Source organism: Mustelus asterias, chromosome 25 (genome assembly GCF_964213995.1).
Source record: "Mustelus asterias chromosome 25, sMusAst1.hap1.1, whole genome shotgun sequence".
Classification (NCBI taxonomy): domain Eukaryota; kingdom Metazoa; phylum Chordata; class Chondrichthyes; order Carcharhiniformes; family Triakidae; genus Mustelus; species Mustelus asterias.
The window spans coordinates 49,288,172-49,309,355 of NC_135825.1; the positions used below are offsets into that span (position 1 = coordinate 49,288,172).

The 21,184-nt window shown below is 40.7% G+C and overlaps 1 protein-coding gene across 5 annotated transcripts in view; it reads left to right on the forward strand.

The window, feature by feature from the left end:
- trim33 (tripartite motif containing 33) overlaps positions 1 to 21,184 on the forward strand; it is a 167,380-nt gene that overhangs the window by 121,016 nt on the left and 25,180 nt on the right. For 3 of the 5 annotated variants that reach the window (XM_078197760.1, XM_078197762.1, XM_078197764.1), the window contains exons 8-13: positions 5,832 to 5,949; positions 6,459 to 6,706; positions 8,853 to 9,068; positions 10,231 to 10,431; positions 12,290 to 12,434; positions 15,398 to 15,473. In XM_078197760.1, coding sequence (XP_078053886.1) covers positions 5,832 to 5,949; positions 6,459 to 6,706; positions 8,853 to 9,068; positions 10,231 to 10,431; positions 12,290 to 12,434; positions 15,398 to 15,473 — 1,004 coding nt within the window. The remainder of the gene's footprint in view (positions 1 to 5,831; positions 5,950 to 6,458; positions 6,707 to 8,852; positions 9,069 to 10,230; positions 10,432 to 12,289; positions 12,435 to 15,397; positions 15,474 to 21,184) is intronic. The other 2 variants (XM_078197763.1, XM_078197761.1) reach the window with 1 other exon arrangement.

Here is a 21,184-nt window from a genome sequence, read left to right on the forward strand (position 1 = left end):
ATTAAAATTTAAGGATGCTTTATTCTCTAGTAGTCGGATGTAGTTTTTGGAGACTGCTGCAACAGGTTATCTTAATGAGTTTCTAACCAGTATTTTGGAACATGTCTGTGTGATTTAACTGGCCTGAATTGGTTTTATAGTGTTGGAAAGTGCAAGTGCACAATTCAATTAAGCTTGTAAGATTCTCCATTTGTCTGACAGTCCATCCATTCTTTTCTTAAATTTCACAAATGGCGGCACGGTAGCACAGTGGTTAGCACTGCTGCTTCACAGCTCCAGGGTCCTGGGTTCGATTCCCGGCTCGGGTCACTGTCTGTGTGGAGTTTGCACATTCTCCTCGTGTCTGCGTGGGTTTCCTCCGGGTGCTCCGGTTTCCTCCCACAGTCTAAAGATGTGCGGGTTAGGTTGATTGGCCAGGTTAAAAATTGCCCCTTAGAGTCCTGAGATGCGTAGGTTAGAGGGATTAGTGGGTAAATATGTGGGGTAGGGCCTGGGTGGGATTGTGGTCGGTGCAGACTCGACGGGCCGAATGGCCTCCTTCTGCACTGTAGGGTTTCTATGATTTCTATGATTTATAATTACAAGTCGACACCATTGATCTAAATCTGATGCAATGCTGCTATCAGCCAATTTAAAATGATTGTGGTTATAGGTTAATGGGTTGTTAACCAAGTGAGACAATTCTGCTTAATGTCCATATTGGAGAACTTCCCTTGCTGTGATGAAAGCAGCAATAGATGAGGTTTTTTATCTGCCTCTGAATTTATTTGAACAAGGACAAGTTGTTTATTTTTCATTCAGAGGCTTCTTTATTAAATGCTCCATTTGATGTATCCCACATATTTTCAAAAGTGATACTGGATAGAATAATTCTTTGGCAGTGTCCAATGATAAAGATAGATGACATATTTTCATCAGATCATAATTCTTCGAAAGGAAGCATTCTCCATGTGTCTCATGGGTCTTTCCTCTTCCTCATTAGTCCTAGATCAACATGTTTGACCCGTAGACTGTGATGACTCCCCTCTACAAAAGGCAATTAGCTTATTTGACTTTGTGGTTTCCACCTAAAAAGCATTAATTTCCTTTCTGATTCTGTAATTCTGCTGGCCAGTCATGGTTAGGAGTGTTGGATGCTCGTCAGAGTTTTGCATTAGCTTCCTTTGTTCATATACCTAATGATCAATGTCTGTTTTCAGTTTCTTTGGGGACTTATGTGCATTAAAAAATGTTTTATAAATAAGTATCAGTAGTAGCACTGGTAGATTGAGTCCAGTGTGATTGGTTGCAAGGCAAATCTTGTTGAACTTTAAGAACAAAATTGCTGGAAAAGCACAGCAAATTAACATCTGTGGCAAGAGAACCTATTACCATTTTGGGTCTATGACCTTGCATTATATTTTTCGGTTCTGATGAGAGTTTTTAAGCCAGTGGAAGATGGGAGGGGGCAGGAAGAACTAAAGTTTTTTTTATAGAATCCCTACGGAAGGAGGCCATTTGGCCCATCGAGCCTTCACCACCAAATCCCACCCAGGCCTTATTCTTGTAACCCCAAATATTTATCCTGCTAATCCCCCTGACATGAAAGGGCAATTTAGCATGGCCAATCCACTTAACCTCCACATCTTTGAACTGTGGGGGGAACCGGAGCACCCGGGGGAAACCCATGCAGACATGGGGAAAATGTGTAAACGCCGTAAGATTAATCTGAGGCAGGAATTGAACCTGGGTCTCTGGCGCTGAGAGGCAGCAGTGCTAATCACTGTGCCACCATGCCACCCACTATGCCATTCTGTGATAGGGTGGGGGAGATTAAGTAACAGAAGACTTCATGATACAATAACCAATGAGAGTAGTAATAGCTATGGTAAAGAAACTGAAAGTTGTGTCTATATGCAGCATGAGTGACTATGTAAATTCTGAATGCAACATGAAGGGATAAAAAAAGAAACCAGACAAGTCCAATCCAGTAAAACAAATAGAGAAGAGCAAAACAGAACAATATGGAGGTAAAGATTATGATCTACAGTTGTTGAATTCAGTGTTGAGTCCAGAAGGCTCACACCCAGATGTGCTTTAATCTCAACCTCGGCAAGCTTTCCTCACAGCATTGTGGATCAGAACAGTAGTTGTGTTTTTTAAAATATGGAAATCTAAAATGGCAACCTTTGTCCTATTATTTACATTTCAATTATTATCAAACAATAATCCTTTTAAGCAGCTGGAAATCCTAAGTTGTAGATCTAAAAATGAAATCCGAGCTGTTATAAATGCTCTTGTTCAGCATTCCCATAAGCAGACTTTGCATGTCCTATGAATTGGAGTAAGCCTCTGCTCCACAATATCTGGTTAAATAATAAGGGCGATTCGAACTCCCAACAATATGATGCTTCCTGTATACTGGGTACTGTAATCTCTCCTGCTGCCATGTTGTTCTCCAGTCTTTTTGGAAGGTGAACTGAAAAACGATTTGGAGAGATTAAGTGCAATAATAAACTACAAATTGGTTCTTATACATGAAATACTTAAATAATCAGACTATAAATTTTGCAGCAAGATTTGCATATTACCTGTTGCCTTTTGTATTACACCATAAGACACAAGAGCAGAAGTTGGCCACTTAACCCATTCTTGCCACAGCCTGCTCTGATGTGATAATCCTCAACTCCACTTTCCTGCCTTATCCCCATAACCCTTGATTCCCTTATTGATTAGAAATTAGTCTTTCTTGGCCTTGAACATAATCACCCAACCTCTACAACCCTCTGTGGTAAAGAATTTCACAGATTTACTACCCTCAGAATAAATTTCTCCCAGTCTACATCTTAAATGGGTGCCTCCTTACTCTGAGATTATGCCCTCTGGTCCTAGACCCTCCCCAATTTGTCAAGCTCCCGATAATCCTATATGTCACAATAGAGTCACCTCTCATTCTTCTAAACTCAAATGTGTGCAAGCCTAACCTACTCAAGTACTTCTCATAAAATCTGTCCATACTCCGGATCAACCTAGTGAACCTTATCCGGACTGCCTCCAAGGTCAGTACATTGCCCTCTTAGATAAGGGGACCAAAACTGTTCACAGGATTCCAGGTGTGATCCAGCTAATGCTTTGAATCATTTTAGTAAGACTTCCATATTTTTATACTCCATTCCTTTTGACATGAAGGCCAACTTTCCATTTGCCTTCCTTATAACCTGCTAAGCTTGCATGCTGGCTTTTTTGTGATTTTATGCATGAGGAACCCACCAAATCATCCCGTGCTGCAGCTTTCTGCAGTCTTTCTCCATTTAAATAATATTCAGCTCCTTTATTCTTCCTACCAGAGTGCATAACTTTTCTACATTTTTATTCCACCTGCCAAATTTTTGCCCACTCACCTGACCTGCCTATATCCCTCTGTAAACTCTGTCACCTTACCACTTGTCTTCCCACCTATTTTTGTCATCTGCGAACTTGGCAATGCATTTATTTCTCTCATTCAAGTCATTGATTATATGTTGTAAATAATTGCAACACTGAGCCCTGTGGCACTCCACTGATTGCAGGTTCCCATCCTGAAAATGCCCCTCTTATCCCAACTCTGTCTTCCGTTTGTTAGCAAATCCTCTGTCCATGCTAATATACTACCCCCAACACCCTGGGCTCTTAAGTAGCCTTTTATATGGTAGCCCATTGAACACTTCTTGGAAATTCAAATACATTGCATCTACTTGTTCCCCTATACCTGCTCGTTACTACCTCAGAACTCTAAGAAATTTGTCAAACATGATTTTCCCTTCGTGAAGCCACACTGACTCTGCTTGTTTAAATGTTTTGCTATTACATTCTTTATAATGGACTCTAGCCTTTTCCCCAATGTCTGATGTTAAACTAACTGGCTTATAGTACCTGTTTTTTTTCCCCTTTAACCGCAATTGCTGCTTTTTTTAATGTTTGTGCACATTGTCCCCATTCCTATCTCATTCTGGGTATCATTACCTAAATAGCTGACTTGTAAAGCTTCCACATTCTTTTGCTTCCCTTTTTTTTTTAAAATGGAAAGATATGCAATACTTTTTTTTTTGGTTAAATTCACTTGGAAACAGTCATTGAACTGACTGGCACTAATTTATCTTCCATTCAAGGTTATGGGCTACATGTGAATTAACAAGCCATCTGTGGTTGAAAACACCACATTACACAATAATTGTAATAAGAGTCCATGGATTTCACAACACTCACCTAAATGTCAGTAACACTAGGAGTCAACTAATCTCTCAGAAACACACTCATGAGGGATTCCTGTCATTACTTTCAGAAATCTAACCTGACATTCTCTCCAAAAGTTGCTCTAACCCGGCCAAGATTTCAGTCCCATCTCCTGAGATTCTGTCCCTTGAATTCACGAGCATACACTTGAGCACTAAATCACGAGCACGATTTCAACTCTTTGGCTGTGCCAAGCAGAACACTACTATTCTTAAAACGGTACCTTTCCTGCCCAATGGCTCACAGCAGAGCGTTTCCAACCTTTGTTGCTTTATTTAGGGCTTCTACTGAGTTATTTTCATTTAAGGTCTGCTACCCACGGCTCTTTTCCTGTTGTAGCCTATTTCTCTGCTCCACCTTTTTGCCAAACTGGCACCTTTTTCTTGTCTCTGACCCTCCTCTGGGACCTTTGGACCTTCCCTTGTCCCCTCTCCTTTTGGGACATCTTCCTGTCCCCTGCCTGAGACATTAGTCTTGCATGGCTCTCCACTTCCAGTCATAGGTTTACACAGTTTTTCTTGCACAGGCACACTGGGCCCAAAGATCATAGAAATTGCAGAACTGCACATGTGCAGCCTACTCCAGGGCTACACATTTGCTAAAGCTCCAAGATCTGTCGGATATTGAAGTTCCTGACCTCCACACTCGAGGTAAGTATAGTTTTCATAACAGAAAAGGATAGAGCAACAAAGCAAAATGAAGCTGAAGTAACCCCTTAGAGCATTCCTTTTATATACAAATGTATCTCCACTCCTAAGAGTGCTTCAGCTACAAAGATAGAATCTGGAGTGCCTGTAGCCCTGATACTCAATGTATGTACAGGTGAGACTCCCTGATTGAACAGGCAATCATTACCTCAATCAGGGAGCTCATACTCCGAGGCCAACCTCCTGGGCCTTGTTGAGGTCATTACGTGAGCATAGAGAGACAGAGGTTGATTCTTGACTGTTTTCTCAGCTCTGTATACATCGACTCCTAGAATAAGAAACTTGTATAATTTTGAATTGGGAATAATGGCAAACTACACATTGTCTCTGGAATGTGCTGGGTGATTACTGTTCTTAAAACGGACCTGAATGAGAACAGTGTTATTGGTTTCACCTGGTATGCCAGTTAATGGTCTTAATCCAGAAAGCTTGCTTCTATGGAACTTGGTTCTGTGACTCTCATGTCATCGTAACAATATAACAAATTAAACCATAATCCTCTCCAAGTCAAATGGGTAAAAATCTCCATGTTACAGTTATTCATTTTTTACCCCATTTAATATTGGGCATCCATCACAGGGCGACACTATTAAATACTGAAACCAAAGACGCTAAATGAGTGCAAAAAAGACCTGGTACAATATCAAGAAGGGGCAAGATGATTGAGTAAACCGAATTGATTGCCTTCCTCCATCACCCCAAAAAAAAACTTCAACCCCAATTCAAATGTTCGAAACTACCAAATAGCATTTTTAAAAAGTAGATAAGCTTTGATTTGCACAAGTTGATGGCGAACATTTATATGGAAGATTTGTTAAACTGAGCATCGCAAATACTGAATTGCAAAATTGTTCAATGATTTATGTTTTTCAGATTACCTTTCAGTTGCGACATATTCTCAGGGCACGCTGTGACCCTGTCCCTGCTGCTAATGGTGGGATGCGCTTTCACTGTGATCCCACTTTCTGGGCAAAAAATGTTGTGAATTTAGGTAAGGTATCAACAAAATAAAATATTTGCTAAATGTAATGTTAGCCCTGAATCACTAATGATTGTTCTCTGTCCTTTTCTCAATTCCCTTTCACCTGCAGATTTTCATCTCCCCCACTCCCCCTCAATGCCCACATGCACAGATTTTGTTTATTTTAGTCTTTGTCAACATATGCAATAATTAAACCTCCAATGATCAAAACTATAAACTTTCTAATGACACCTATTCATTCCAAATTAATTCATTACAATATCTTGTGGTTTGTAATAAGCCAATCACTCTTCACTTTGTTTCCGTGTAGCACTCGATTTAAACTGGCCACTCCACAGTTTTAAATCAATATTGTTTACCATTAAAGTCTTGTATTATAACTGTCTTGCATGTCGCTAAAGCCACAGTTCCTTCTGGAACCAACAGCAATAACAGTTACATTGACACTTTTAATGATTTACATTGCCAGCTACAAATAAAAATTAACTCGGAGACTTGATTTTTATTTTCTAAAATAGGTAACCTTGTGATTGAAAACAAGCCGAACCCTCCAGGTTACACTCCCAATGTAGTTATTGGGCATGGTTCCCAAGGCCAGGGACCATCTGGGGGAAAACCTCAGGGTCAGATTAATCTTGCACAGCTGCGCCTGCAGCACATGCAACAGCAGTTTGCACAGAAGCAGCAGCAGATGCAACAGATGCGGATGAGTCACCCAGTAGGACAGCACCCCAGGACTACAGGGCCACAGATGGTCCAGCAGCAGGTACACTGTATGTCATATTACTGAAATGCAGTCCATTCTTGATAGAAGAGGGATAAGCTGCTTATGAATGTGCGAAGGGTGTAGGGAGGGTTTTAAACTAAATAGTTGGGAGAGGGTGTGAGGGAAGATGGGATAAATTAGAGGAAAGGGACAAGGCAAGAGAGAAAGGTAGCAATAAGGATAATGACAATGAGACATGGCAAGAAGAGACAGAGCATACAAACTTAAGAATGTGGCAGTAACTAAGGCCAGAGTTGGCAAAAGTAGAGCTATGACAGAACTAAAGGCTCTGTACATGACTGCATATAGCATTCATAACACATAGCTGAATTGTCAGCTCAAATAGAAATAATGGGCGGGGTTTTCTAGCCGCCCGCTCGCCAGAACTGGAAAATGTCGCCTGAGGTCAACGGGCTTTTGTATGGTCCCCCCCCCCCCCCCCCCCCCCGTGGTGGGCAGGACAGAAAAATTCCCGCCAATATGTTTGACCGGGTGGCCATTACAGAAGCGTGACTACTAGGTGGCCAATGCTGATAGCTGAATATTAAATATTTGAGAAAATGTGACATTTCGGAAGGACAGGAGCCTAAGAAAGGGTGATGGTATTGCTCTGTTAATTAAGGATAACATTAGCACGATAGTGACGGATGATCTTATTTCTGAGGATCAATTGTAGAGATAAGAAATGGCAAAGGGGTGAAAGTCAATTTTGGGATAATTTATAGACGTCCTACAATGTGGTAGGGCAGAATATACAGAAATAAATAATGGGTGTTTATGAGAAAGATGCATCGATAATCATGGGTGATTTTAACTTGCATATAGATTGGATGACTCAGATCAGCAAGGGTAGCCTGGAAAAAGAGTTTGTAGAGAATTTTCAGGACAATTTTTTTAGAACTGCCCATTCTAGAGCCAGCCAGAGGACAGACTATTTTAGACATGGCAGATTGCAATTAGGCAGCATTGATTAATAACCTCATGGTAGTGGAACCTCTAGGTAGCAGAGATCATAACATGACTGCATTTTGTATTCCGTTTGAGGAAGAGCAGAGTGCGTCTAAGACTAGTTTTGTCAACTTATATAAAGGCAGTCAGAAGCGTATGAAGACAGAGAGTTGACTAAATGAACTGGGAGAATAGGTTAAGGGGTGTGTCAGTAGAAATGCAGTGGCAGACATTTAGGGAGCTATTCATAATGTTCAGCAAAGATGCATTCTAGTGAGAAAGCAAGACTCTCTGAAATGGATGCACCATCTGTGGCTAACTAAGGAAGTTAAAGATGGTATCAAATTGAAAGACAAAGTGTACAATTCTGTGAAGATTAGTGGTCAGTCAGAAGATTGGTCAGAATTTAAGAACCAGCAAAGAATGACCAAAAAAAAGGAGAAATTAGAATATGAAAGAAAGATAGCTGGAAATATTAAATAGATGGGTAAGTGTTTTGACAATTTAAAAAAAGAATAAATAGTGACCGTGAGTCCCAGCAAGAGAGCATCTGGAATGAAGAATGGAAAGGAAGAAAATGGCAGATAGGCAGGAAAGTGGAATTGATGTCACATTTGGGCCAGCTCTGATCTTATCAAATTGCAAAGCCGGCTCAAGGGGCCGAGTGGTCTACTTCTGCTTGGTTCACATGCATAACAAACAATAATGATTGTGTCCTTAGCTTTTTAACTGTATAAGATGGTATTTTCCCGAGCTCAAATCTGGTTGCTGCACCCTTTGAATAAGTAAAATAATTTTGGGATTGAGTGAGAAAAGACTATCTGAGCATTCCAACTTTTGAAAGTCTAGATGATTGGCCAAAATTGCATAAAATAATTTTTAAACACAATGGATTTAGTATTTTTGAAATCACATTGCCTCCCATTGAAAGAATTTACTGTGTGGTTATGGCACACAGCCAAATTTAGAGACCTTGGATTCCATATAGCTGGAAAGCAGATCATTGTATTTTAAGTATGGCATAGTTTCTCTGCTTTTTCACCTCCATGCCATTTAATCAGCATCATTCATGCTGGCGTTTACTTCTCACCCAAGTCAAAGAAGTTTATACCTATACTAAACCTAAATGAGAAATTTCTGAAGCTGACTGCACTGCTGTTTTAAACCCTGCACAAGTTGATTCATGTTATCTTTTTAGCCTCCACGTTTGATTAGCATGCAAGCCATGCCTAGAGGAAATTTGAATGGGGCTGCACTTCAGGCCCATCAGGCTCATCAAGCCCATCAGATGAGAATGGCACAAAATGCTGCTCGCATGGCTGGAATGTCTCGACACAATGGACATCAGTACCCAATGATGCCTCAGATACCACGACAGGTAACATGGCCTACCTCAAAGATTCACAATTTCCTGGTAGGTTTAATAAAGATCACCTTGGGCATATTCCTTTTATTTTTTTCTCCCCCAAATGAATGGTCGTAAAATAGATTAAAATTACTAATGTAACCATTCTGTTGGTGAACAGGAGTTGTATTTTAAAATCAACACTTGAAGTTTGTTTGATTTTTTTTTTTGTTGACTTTTAGATCATTTCCAGGTTGACCACCATGCAAGGATTGAAACTAAAAATCTGTTTATCCCATTTGTTAAGTGTTTAGGTGGCAATCTTTGCTCAGTGCTAGCACTATTGCTGTAATCAAATTTATGGGTTCTGAATCCACCACTGAGATTTGAGCACATACCCTAGGGCTGATATTTCTGTATGGTGTAGAGGGTAATGTTGCAAGGTTGAAGGTGGCACCTTTAGGCTCCTCTTGCCCACTTGGGTGCAAATGTGAAGATCCCAAGGCAATATTTGAAAGAGAGTTCCCCTAGTGTCCTGACCAACATTTATCCTTAAAACCCAAAACAGATAAACTTGATTAGTTGCATCATAGCTGTTTGTGGGATCTTGCAACGTGCGTATTGAGTGCAGTGTTTCCTACATTACAGCAGTGACTACTTAATTGCCAGCAAAGCCATTTGTGTAATTTCAAGAATCAGGGAGGGAAGCGCTGAGTGAAGCAGAGGCACTGAGCAAGAGGGTCAGAGAAGGAGGTGCCAAGAGAGAGGGTCAAAGTGGCCACTGAAATCTTGCAAGTTTTATTCTAATTTTTCTTTTGTGGCGTAGACTTAAATCTACTGGAATTTTGCAGATTTACTTTCGATCCTTTTTCTACCCACTGGCTGGAATTTTACTGCCTCCGATTCCAAGGCGGGTGAGACTCTCAGAACGGAAATCTCCGTTGGCCTTGAATGGGATTTAATGATCTCACCCGCGCAAGGTTGTAAAACCCCACCCACTCTTTGTAGTATTGTATTTTGAGGCCAATTTGTTTTGGTCCATGTCCACTGAATTTTAAAAAAAAAATTGAATTGAAATTTGCAATTTATAGAACGGCAGATTGGTTCCAATTTTGTTTCAGATGTTCCTGTTGAAAAACATCTTGTCAATTCAAGTGAATGGGTGGAGGGAATTTTTACTGTTTCATCTAATATCAAACTAAAATGTGTCACCTGTTTTGTTTCTTGACAGCATGCAAATCCTGGGCACACAGGACCATTTTCTGCAGCCTCGGTGCACAATAGCATTCCAAATCCAACCAGTCCCACCACAGCTAGTTTGGCTGGTGCAAACCGTGGACCCACCAGTCCCACAGTTGCCACAATAGAACTGATTCCTTCAGTTACTAACCCAGAGAACCTTCCTCCGCTTCCAGATATCCCACCCATTCAGGTGAGTATCATGAGGTTTCTGTTGAATAGATTGTTCCTTCTGCCTTGTCAGTTAGTAAAATGCTATGGATGATGAGTAACTACTGTCATTTGTCAACTACTAATTCTGAAGCTGAATAAAATAAATTTCCAGCAATGTATGCCGTTAAGTAGACAACAGATGGTAACCGAGTGTCAGCCTTTAATTGTAAACCTGTTAGACTGAGATGTGACATGATTTCAAGACAGTCTATTGAGGGGCAATATTCCCATGTTAACAACCCCTCAACCCAGTATTTTGTGATGTCACATATGAGCAATCAAAATTCAAAATATCTGCCTCCTGGTTACCTCTAACAGTCATGATGTGGAGATGCCGGCGTTGGACTGGGGTAAACACAGTAAGAAGTCTAACAATACCAGTTTAAAGTCCAACAGGTTTCTTTGGTAACAAACGCCACAAGCTTTCGGACTGTGCTGCGTTCTCCAAGGTGGCCTTCACAACACACGACAATGCAGAAACTGATAGCCAAGTTCCGCACACACGAGGACAGCCTAAACTGGGATCTTGGGTTCATGTCACACTATCTGTAACCCCCATAACTTGCCTGGACTTGCAAAATCCCACGAGCTGTCCTGTCTGGAGACAATACACATCTCTTTAACCTGTGCTTAATGCTCTTTCCACTCACATTGTCTGTACGTTTAAGACTTGATTAGCTGTAAAGAATCGCATTCCAATCATTATTCTGTAAATTGAGTTTGTGTCTCTGTATGCCCTGCTTGTGAGCAGATCTCCCACTCCGCCTGACGAAGGCTAGTGGCGTTTGCTACCAGATAAACCTGTTGGACTTTAACCTGGTGTTGTTTGACTTCTTACTACCTCTAACAGTTCCAGCCAGATAATCTGCATGTCTGTAGCAATCTTGCTGCAATAATTTGAGGATCTATTCACGTGCAGTAAATGTTTCCTTGAGTCCACTGAAAGGATTTATATTTTTGGCCAAGAATAATTGCATCTATGATATAAACAGTAATTGTGCATAGTTTCAAAACTGTACACCACAAAAACAGATAATCTGTCTCAATTTTTCTGACGCGTTTATGCTCCACATGAGCTTCTTCTGACCTGACTTCATGTAACCCTATCAACATGAACTTCTATTCTTTTTGCCCCTCATGTATTGTCTCTTTCTCCAACACCAAACCAATCTGTTATTTGCCTCAACTACTCTGGTTCCACATTCTTGTCGATAAAGAGGTTACTCCTGAATTTCCTGTTGGATTTATTAGTAGCTTTCTTATATTTATGCCCTCTAGTTTTGGACTTCCTTGCAAATGGAACCTTTCTCCATGTGCCTAATCAAACTATTTCAATGTCTTAAATGCCTCTATTGAGTCACCTGTCCAACTTCTCTTTGGAGAAAAGAGCCTCAGCCTGCTCAGCCTTTCCTGATGAGTACAGACTTTCACTCTACTATCATTCATATTCTTTATTGTACCTACTCAAATTCCTCCTATATCCGTTTCATAATGGGGAGACCAGAAATATGGGCACTCGAGTATATATATTTTTTAACTGGATCTGATAACCGCTGCATCTTATTTTCACTTGAGTTCTGATCTAGCTCTTAACAAATTTATATTTGTATACTAAATATTGGAATCCAACTATAGAATATCCACTACCCTTAGTGGATATCAGTGTCATCTGTCTAGTTTCATTCAATCTCAATAGGAAGAGGGATTACACAAGTCCATTGTGTAAAAACAAAAAAAAAACATTTTAGCCTAGTCAGCCCTCCATTCCGTAAGGCTTGATTTTAACTGTTCTCCAAAAAAACCGTTCCTTTGCTTATTACCTTTGATTCTGTCTGCAGTTGGATGATGCTGGATCAAGTACATTAGATCATTTGTTGAGCAGATTTATCTCGGACAGTCACCACCACCCGCCACCACTGCCACCACCCTCCTCTGGTTCAAACCCATCCCCTGGACCCTCAGCACCATCCCCTGGACCAGCAAGTAAGCAAACGCATTATGCTTTGAATAACCATACAAATATATTGATATAATAGAAAGCTAGATTCTTATAAATTTGGCCAATAAGTGCAATCTATAATCTAATAAATATTTTTATGGCACTAATTTTGTACAATTTTATTAACTACTTCTCATGGAACTCCTACCTGCAATGAAATGTACTGCCTGAAAAGATTGTTGGGGCAAGTTGGATATATACTTGAATGGAAAAAAGGGCTATGAGGAAAGAGTTGGGAAATAGGACGTTTTAGATATTTCTACTCTGGGCATGATGGGCCAAATAGCTTCTGGTATTCTGTGATTCTGTCAGCTCCAGAATGCCTGTTATGATCCCAGGAGTAATATCTATTTTTGGAAGGGACCACTGAATCTGTTGGGTGCACGTTGTTTAAAAGCTGAAAGGTTGCAATAGTTTGAATGAAGTTGTGCTGAGAGATAAAATCAGGCACACTGTTAATGTGTTTGTTGGAGGAGATTCACCTCATTGTGGCTTTGGCCCCTTTATGGAAAAGGGTTTTTAAGATGGAATTTCATGTTTCTGATATGCTGAAACTCCAGTGTAATTACAAAGGGATTGAGTTTTTAAGAAATTGGTAATTTTGAGAGTAATGTTTCATTTTTGTTTAAGTTCTCAATGACATTGTAATAATTGTAATTTATTTCTTTGTTGAAAATTTTACTGTAATTAAAGCAGATTGTGGTATATATTTCTCAATTTGTCAGAAACATTAATAGAAGAAATTCATGCAAAATTCAATTGGTGGTGGTTTTTCATTATCTATTAGTAACATTTGGATGTCTATCTTCAAGAGCTGTCCACCAGAATTGGTTCTGCTGACAGTCTTGTGTTTTTCTTGTGCTACAGGGATCAGTTGCACTGTTAACTGGCCCAGCATGCGCTAGCTTCCTAATTGCTGAATTAATCCCATTCCTTCCCTTCAAAGTCCCACAACAATTAACTTTTGCAGAAAATGTTGAAAAATCTCAGCAGGTCTGACAGCATCTGTGGAGAGAGTGTGGAGCTAACGTTTCGAGTCTGGACGACCCTTCGTCAGAGTTCTGTCAAAGGGCCATCCAGACTCTAGGTTGGTTCGATTCTCCCTCTACAGATGCTGTCAGACCCGCTGAGATTTTCCAGCATTTTCTGGTTTTGTTCCAGATTCCAGCATCCAGTATTATGTCTTTAACAAGTAACTCTTGTTGTCCAAGTAAAAGAAGCATCATGAAAATTGAGTCTCTAGGTTGGGGACAGTTTAGAACATTCAGTAGGTAACTGCCATCCTCCATGACAGCACAACTGCGCAAGGTCTCAGCACTGTCTCCTGTGACTGGATTGTAGTTGAGTGACCCAAAAAAAAGGACCCCTCCCCCCGTACAACATTTTGAGTGTCTAAAAGCAGAGTTTACCATTGTGGATGTTGAAAGGGTTAACTGTTATGGGCTGTATATAGTGGGCCAAAGAAAAATTGCATCAGCCTTTTATCCTTTAGGGCAACTACTTTTTACTCTTATGTGAGGAATAAAAGAATGACCAGGGTGAGGTTAGGGCCGGTGGAGTATTCTAGTGGAGTAGTGGATGAGGTGGAGGGCTGTTGTAGGCTGCAAAGAGACATAGATAGGATGCAAAGCTGGGCTGAAAAATGGCAAATGGAGTTTAACCCTGATAAATGTGAGGTGATTCATTTTGGTAGGACTAATTTGAATGTGGATTACAGGGTCAAAGGTAGGGTTCTGAAGACTGTGGAGGAACAGAGAGATCTTGGGGTCCATATCCACAGATCTCTAAAGGTTGCCACTCAAGTGGATAGAGCTGTGAAGAAGGCCTATAGTGTGTTAGCTTTTATTAACAGGGGGTTGGAGTTTAAGAGCTGTGGGGTTATGCTGCAACTGTACAGGACCTTGGTGAGACCACATTTGGAGTATTGTGTGCAGTTCTGGTCACCTCACTATAGGAAGGATGTGGAAGCGCTGGAAGGAGTGCAGAGGAGATTTACCAGGATGCTGCCTGGTTTGGAGGGTAGGTCTTATGAGGAAAGGTTGAGGGAGCTAGGGCTGTTCTCTCTGGAGCGGAGGAGGCTGAGGGGAGACTTAATAGAGGTTTATAAAATGATGAAGGGGATAGATAGAGTGAACGTTCAAAGACTATTTCCTCGGGTGGATGGAGCTATTAAAGGGGGCATAACTATAGGGTTCGTGGTGGGAGATACAGGAAGGATATCAGAGGTAGGTTCTTTACGCAGAGAGTGGTTGGGGTGTGGAATGGACTGCCTGCAGTGATAGTGGAGTCAGACACTTTAGGAACATTTAAGCGGTTATTGGATAGGCACATGGAGCACTCCAGGATGATAGGGAGTGGGATAGCTTGATCTTGGTTTCAGATAAAGCTCGGCACAACGTCGTGGGCCGAAGGGCCTGTTCTGTGCTGTACTGTTCTATGTTCTATGTTCTTGTTTGGAAAGTGATGTAGACTGCACCCAGATTATGGGTATTGAAATTAAATCTTGTTCAAGGACAACATATGATATTTGGCTGAATTTCAAATTAATGGCACTGATGCTTGTAACATTTCTACTCATCTACTGTAACACGTGCCTTCAGTAAAATTATTTTTAAACACACTTTTTTATTGAATTTTTGGTATTCTAGAGAATGTTTGTCATTTCTTGAGCCTGCACGGAAGACATGCCCCTTATAGTTTACGGTCGAAATCTAAAAGCTTGTACACAATAGCAGAACTAAGGTGTAAGGATTCACAGAGTTGAAGTTTATATTTGGCTAACTCGATACACCAAAGCGATCTTGGGAGTCCTTGATGGGCTTGGGATTTAGGGTGCTGGAGGCATAACTCCTGATTTTCCCACAGGCTGTGCATACAGCACATTGTAATTTCAATAAGTTAATATATACAGACAAACCTAGGCAACAATATCTAATATTTTTTTCAGTTGCAGCCTTCGCGATGGCTAACTCCCACACTCCAGTCAGGCCCTCAAGTACCTCCAGTACCGGTAGCAGAGGCAGGTAAGTGTTTTAAAGGTGTAAAACTTTAATAGCTTACTGAGGCAGGAATTATGCTGACTTTACTGTGAAGTAGTTTTGATTGTGTGTTGCCAAAGAAACTTCAGTGTGATTTTTGGAGTCTCATCATTTCATCACATTTTCTTGCATTGCTTGGGATTAACACACTGTACACTGTACACATCTCTGCAAGCAACATGTGAAAAGTTTCCAGAGTGCATGGGGTGTCCTAGGAAACTTTGCTTAAATTTATTTTGGGATTTTTTTTGTTATAAGGAAGTAAATGATCATAGAATCGTAGAAACCCTACAGTGCAGAAAGAGGCAATCTGGCCCATCGAATCTGCACCAACCACAATCTCACCCAGGCCCTACCCCCATATCCCTACACATTTACCCGCTAATCCCTCTAACCTACGCATCTCAGGACACTAAGGAGCAATTTTAGCATGGCCAATCAACCTAACCCACACATCTTTGGACTGTGGGAGGAAACCGGAGCACCCGGAGGAAACCCACGCAGACACGAGGAGAATGTGCAAACTCACACAGACGGTGACCCAAGCCGGGAATCGAACCCAATTCCCTGGAGTTGTGAAGCAGTAGTGCTAACCACTCTGCTACCGTGCCGCCCATATGCTGTCTTTATGCTCAAATTAACAACCCAGGAGCAGAACTCAGCAAGCCTGGTGTTCTTGTATTGTTGACCTATGTATGATGAGTATAAGATGCAACCACTTGTGCTTAGTATCTGTAGTATAACAGCAAGCTACAAAATAGTTCAAATCCAGTCTTGTATAATACAATTTTTCTGGTTCTATAGAAACTAGAAGCAGGAGTAGGCCATTTAGCCCTTCAAGCCTTCGGATTTAATATCCTGATCTCTCTCTTCCTCCCTCCCCCATCCCAAATCTTGAGTTCCTTTTTCCTCTTTCAGGAATCCAAATTGAGATTTTCTCAAAGGTTACATTTTGATTTTCAGAGCTCCTTTTTCATTCTCTCTAACTCTATTATGTAATGCAGTCTCATAGTAACATTACCTTTCGTATTTGTGTATTTGAAGGTTTCACTCTTTAGATAGATAAGGTAGCACAGCTACTAGAGAGTATGTGAATGAAATTAAATTGTTTAAATTGGGATAAGATATTTCAGTTTGGTATAAATGAATGTTTTACCCTTTTACAATTGCACAAGCTTGTCTATGCATAAAATACTTGGACAATTTTGTCTTCATACTCTGTATTGGCATTGCCCTGTCAGGTATCAGCCCACAATTGTTGGACTTTATAATGTGACAATACTGTGCCTTTAAGAAATGTATTTATATCACGTTTTTTGTAAGGGGCATATTTAAGTTTCAACTCTGTTTACATGGTGCCGATTTGTCTGCACCGGACAGCTCATATCTGGGAATGCAGACTAATGATTGATTTTTAGCTAGGGGTGTGTTTTTAATCTGAGTAATGCATCCTTGTTTATTTTGGTTTTTTCCTTGGGGGTTTCAGAGTAGTGTTTTGATTAGGTTGATTGACGAGGCAGTCATGTGCTAGCGGGAGGAGCTAAGCTTACAGAGAAAAGTCAGTAGTTTTGTCTTCGTCCTGAAAGAAGCAAGGGGTGCCTCTGACTCTCTCTGGAGGCTGCTAAGTGTCAGAAGACAAATGTCTGTCTCCACAGGTGTTCAAAGGCTCCAGGACTGTTAACAAGTAAAAACATGCAAACCTGCGCTGTTTGCTAACTGATTTTGAAGAGGAGTTTAATCTATAAGAGGAATATTGCTTGAATTGGAACTAATAGAGATAGATTAGCAGTTGTTATGTTTAAGTATTTCAATTGGTAAACATTAAGCTAATTCATTTGTTATACTTAAACTGTGTTATTAAAATAAAGTTTGTTTTGATAAAAACATCCTAATGTGTCAATAGAATCACACCTAGAGTGAAACACCTTATCCTCACACTAATGTCAGAAAAAACAAATAGTTGGGGTCTGCTCTAACTTCGTAACATACCTTGGGGTTTCTGACTTGGTCCCTAACAAAATCAATACCGGGAAACAATAAGCAAAACCTTTTAATGTATATTTTTGTTGAGAGAATGTGATGGTTAAATTAGATAGAAATGAAGAAAAACCAAGCCAGTTACAATAAGTAAAGGAGTTTGGAGGATGTCGTGGGCAGTGAGCATCAAAGAAGGGTAAACTTCCTGGAACATCATCCCCACAGATAAACTTTTCAGTTGATTATGGGCATTCACATTTTGCAAAGAAAAAACTCATTCTGGAAACTTGATGGGGTGGTGGGGTGGGGTGGGAGTTGGGCGGGGGGAGGGGGGGAGCGGGGGGAATATCAGATCAACTTTAAGCTAAGGTTCAAGTAAAGTTGGCAGTAATCTTTAATGTATCTAATATAAAATGAAAGTGGATGAGGAAAAAAGGGAGGGTGGGGCATTTGGTAGAGGGGAACGGAAAGTATTGAGGTTTAGGTTGTTAGTGTGGCAGCAACAGTCAGGAGAGATGTGGAAGGACTGCTATCTGATGCGCAACTGCAACAGTGACACTCCTCTCGCAATGAATGACAGTTCGGCGGACCACACTAACCAGCAAGTCGGAGGGGTGCAGCTTAACTCGCACCTGACTGATGGTGTAGGATGTAACATTGGCATGGACAGAAGATTGGTTAGCTAACGAGAAACAATTGGCATAAATGGGGTCTTTTTCAGCTTGGCAGGATGTGACGAGTAGCGTGCCACAGGGATCTGTGCTGGGGCCTCAACCTTTTGCAATATATACAAATTACTTGGATGAATGAACCGAAGGTGTGGTTGCTAAATTGGATGATGACAAAGATATGTAAGAAAGTAAATTGTGAAGTGGACATAAGGAGGCTACAAAGGGATATAAGATGCATTAAGTGAATGGGCAAAGATCTGGCAAATGGGAGTATAATGTAGGCAAATGTGAAATTTTCCATTTGGCAGGAAGGATAAATAAGCTTATCTAAATGGTGCGAGATTGCAGAGGACTGAAATACAGAGGGATCTTGGTGTCCTGGTGCATGAATCGCAAAAGGTATATAGCAAGTAATTAGGAAAGTGAATGTTATCATTTATTGTGAAGGGAATTGATTGCAAAAGTAGCGAGGTTTATGCTTCAGCAGTGCAGAGCATTGCTGCAACTACGTCTGGAGGACTGTACAGTATTGGTTTCTTTATTTAAGGAAAGATGTAAAGATGCTTTAGAAGCAGTTCAGAAAAGGTTTATTAAACTAATACCAGGAATGGGCAGGTTGTCCTATGAAGAAAAGTTGGACAGGTTAGGTGTGTATCCACTGGAGTTTAAAAGAGTGAGAGGTGATTTGATTGAAACATATAAGATCCTGAGGGGACTTAACAGGGTGAATGTGGAAAAGATGTTTCCTCTTGTGAGAGATCTAGAAATAGGACACACAGGTCGGTGGTGACGTTCACGAGGGGTCATAGGTTCAAGGTGAAGGGGGGGAGGTTTAACACAGATATCAGAAGGACATATTTTACACAGAGGGTGGTGGGGGCCTGGAATGCGCTGCCAGGCAAGGTGGTGGAGGCGGACACACTGGGAACATTTAAGACTTATCTAGATAGCCATATGAACGGAGTGGGAATGGAGGGATACAAAAGAATGGTCTAGTTTACACCAGGGAGCAGCACAGGCTTGGAGGGCCGAAGGGCCTGTTCCTGTGCTGTATTGTTCTTTGTTCTTTGTTTAAAAATAAGAGATTCTCTTTTAAAATGGAGATGGGAATTTTTTTGAGGGTTGAGTCTCTGGAACTCTCTTCCTCAAAAGGCAATGGAAACAGAGTCTTTAAATATTCTTAAGACCGAGCTAGATAAATTCTTGATTAGCAAGGGATGGAAGGTTATCGTAGGCAGGCAAACATGGGGTTGCAATCAGATCAACCATGATCTAATTGAATGGCATAGCGGGCTTCAGGGGCTGAGTGGTCTACTCATAATTCGTATGACCCCACATCCTCTAACTCTAACCACCGCAGTAGGTAACCTGGATCTATCGGATTTACTGCTTGTGTTTCAGCAGAGCTTTAGTGTTTGATGCTGATGTGGTGCTTCACCCCCTCTTCTTGTGCTACACGGGAACTTGGTGCACCCTGATGGTTGGGATATTATCCAACTCTGATGCTTGGCACATGTGCTGCCACACACTTTCCCATTGCTCTTTCAATCACAGTTTCTCTCCCACATTTGCTGCTGTTAGATGTATTTCAGTCTCTCGGCAAGTGTGGTGAAGAAGTAGCCTGTGATTGCAGGAACCACTCCTTACAGATGATCACTTTCATGTACAGGGCTGACTTTTCTCTCTCTGGTTTCCCCCGCGATTAAATTTTCCCAGGCTTTTTGGGGGCTTTTGAGGGAGAATTTGTCTGCTGCCCCCGTGTAGCTTGAACTCTGCCTCTTCCTCTTTCAATCTGAACTGGAAATAAAAAATGGGGATATTCTGGGGACTTCTTCAAAAATCAGTCTTTTTGAAAAAATTGGGAGAGTTATTAAAACACCAATTAGTCTGCCAATTAGATATTTTCTCGATTTCCACCAAGATTAATCCTTTCCATTGAAATGCATGTTTTCATAGAGCTATCTGTAAATGCCTTTTCTGCTAGCTCATTTCTGCTATTTCAAATAAAAATGTACTTATATCTGTTGAGATTGGTGTCACCAGGCTGTCCCAAAGCACTTTCCATGTAAAGAAGTACTTTTTGAAGTTTAGTTACTGTTATATGACAAACACATCAACCATTTTATGAATTTATTTGATCTGTGGATGTGGACAACATTTAAGATCCATCCTGAGTTGGGGACAATGGGCAGGTGGCAATGAGTTGTTTTTATTACTGCAGTCTTTCTGATAGTGCTCCCACAATGGTATTGGGTAGGGAATTGCAGGATATTGAATCAGCTTTGAAGGAATGGTGATTGTTCAAGTGAGGATGGTTTTTGCTTTCGAAGAGAATTTACGTATGTTGTGGTGGATGATGGAATCTGATTTTTGCAAACCAAGTGCCATGTTTCTCTACACAATAGTCACTGCACGTTTGAAGTGCTTAATGTTTGTTAATGCGCAATATATATTTTTTCTTGCTCACAACTGGGAAGGTTAGAAGAGAGCTAACATATCAAAGAATGCTATTTCCTTCTGTAGCCAGCCAACCTGAACTGAGCAGCTGAAAAAAGTGCTATTGGGTTTCGTGGACTCTGTGTCAAGTTAATATGAAAGCATCTGGTCCTGATGGATCAAAGAGCTCATCTCTCTAAGGGTGCTAACCACATAAGTAAGGGGTGCCTACTCTTAATCGGTGCTTGATAACGTTGTACAATAGATTTCTGTTGAAATAGCAGTCAGCTAAATCATGACTAATTTGACCAATAAGAACACACTCGGTTAATTAAGTTAGAGCAACCTAGAAAGGATAATATATAAATAATGGGAACTTCGATTAGATTTTTAAATTTGCTCGAGCAACTCTCAGCTATCAGAGCAAAGTGGGCTTGATTTCTTTCTCTTTTTCTCTCTCTCTCCTTCTCCCCCCCCCCAAATTGTAGTAACGTTTAGACGTAAAGTTTAGTCTCAGTACTAGAAATGAGATTTTTAAAAATCCTTTTGAACTGGTAATGTTGTGATTAATGGTCTCACCAGCATGTTTGTTTCTTTAACAAATCTCGATTA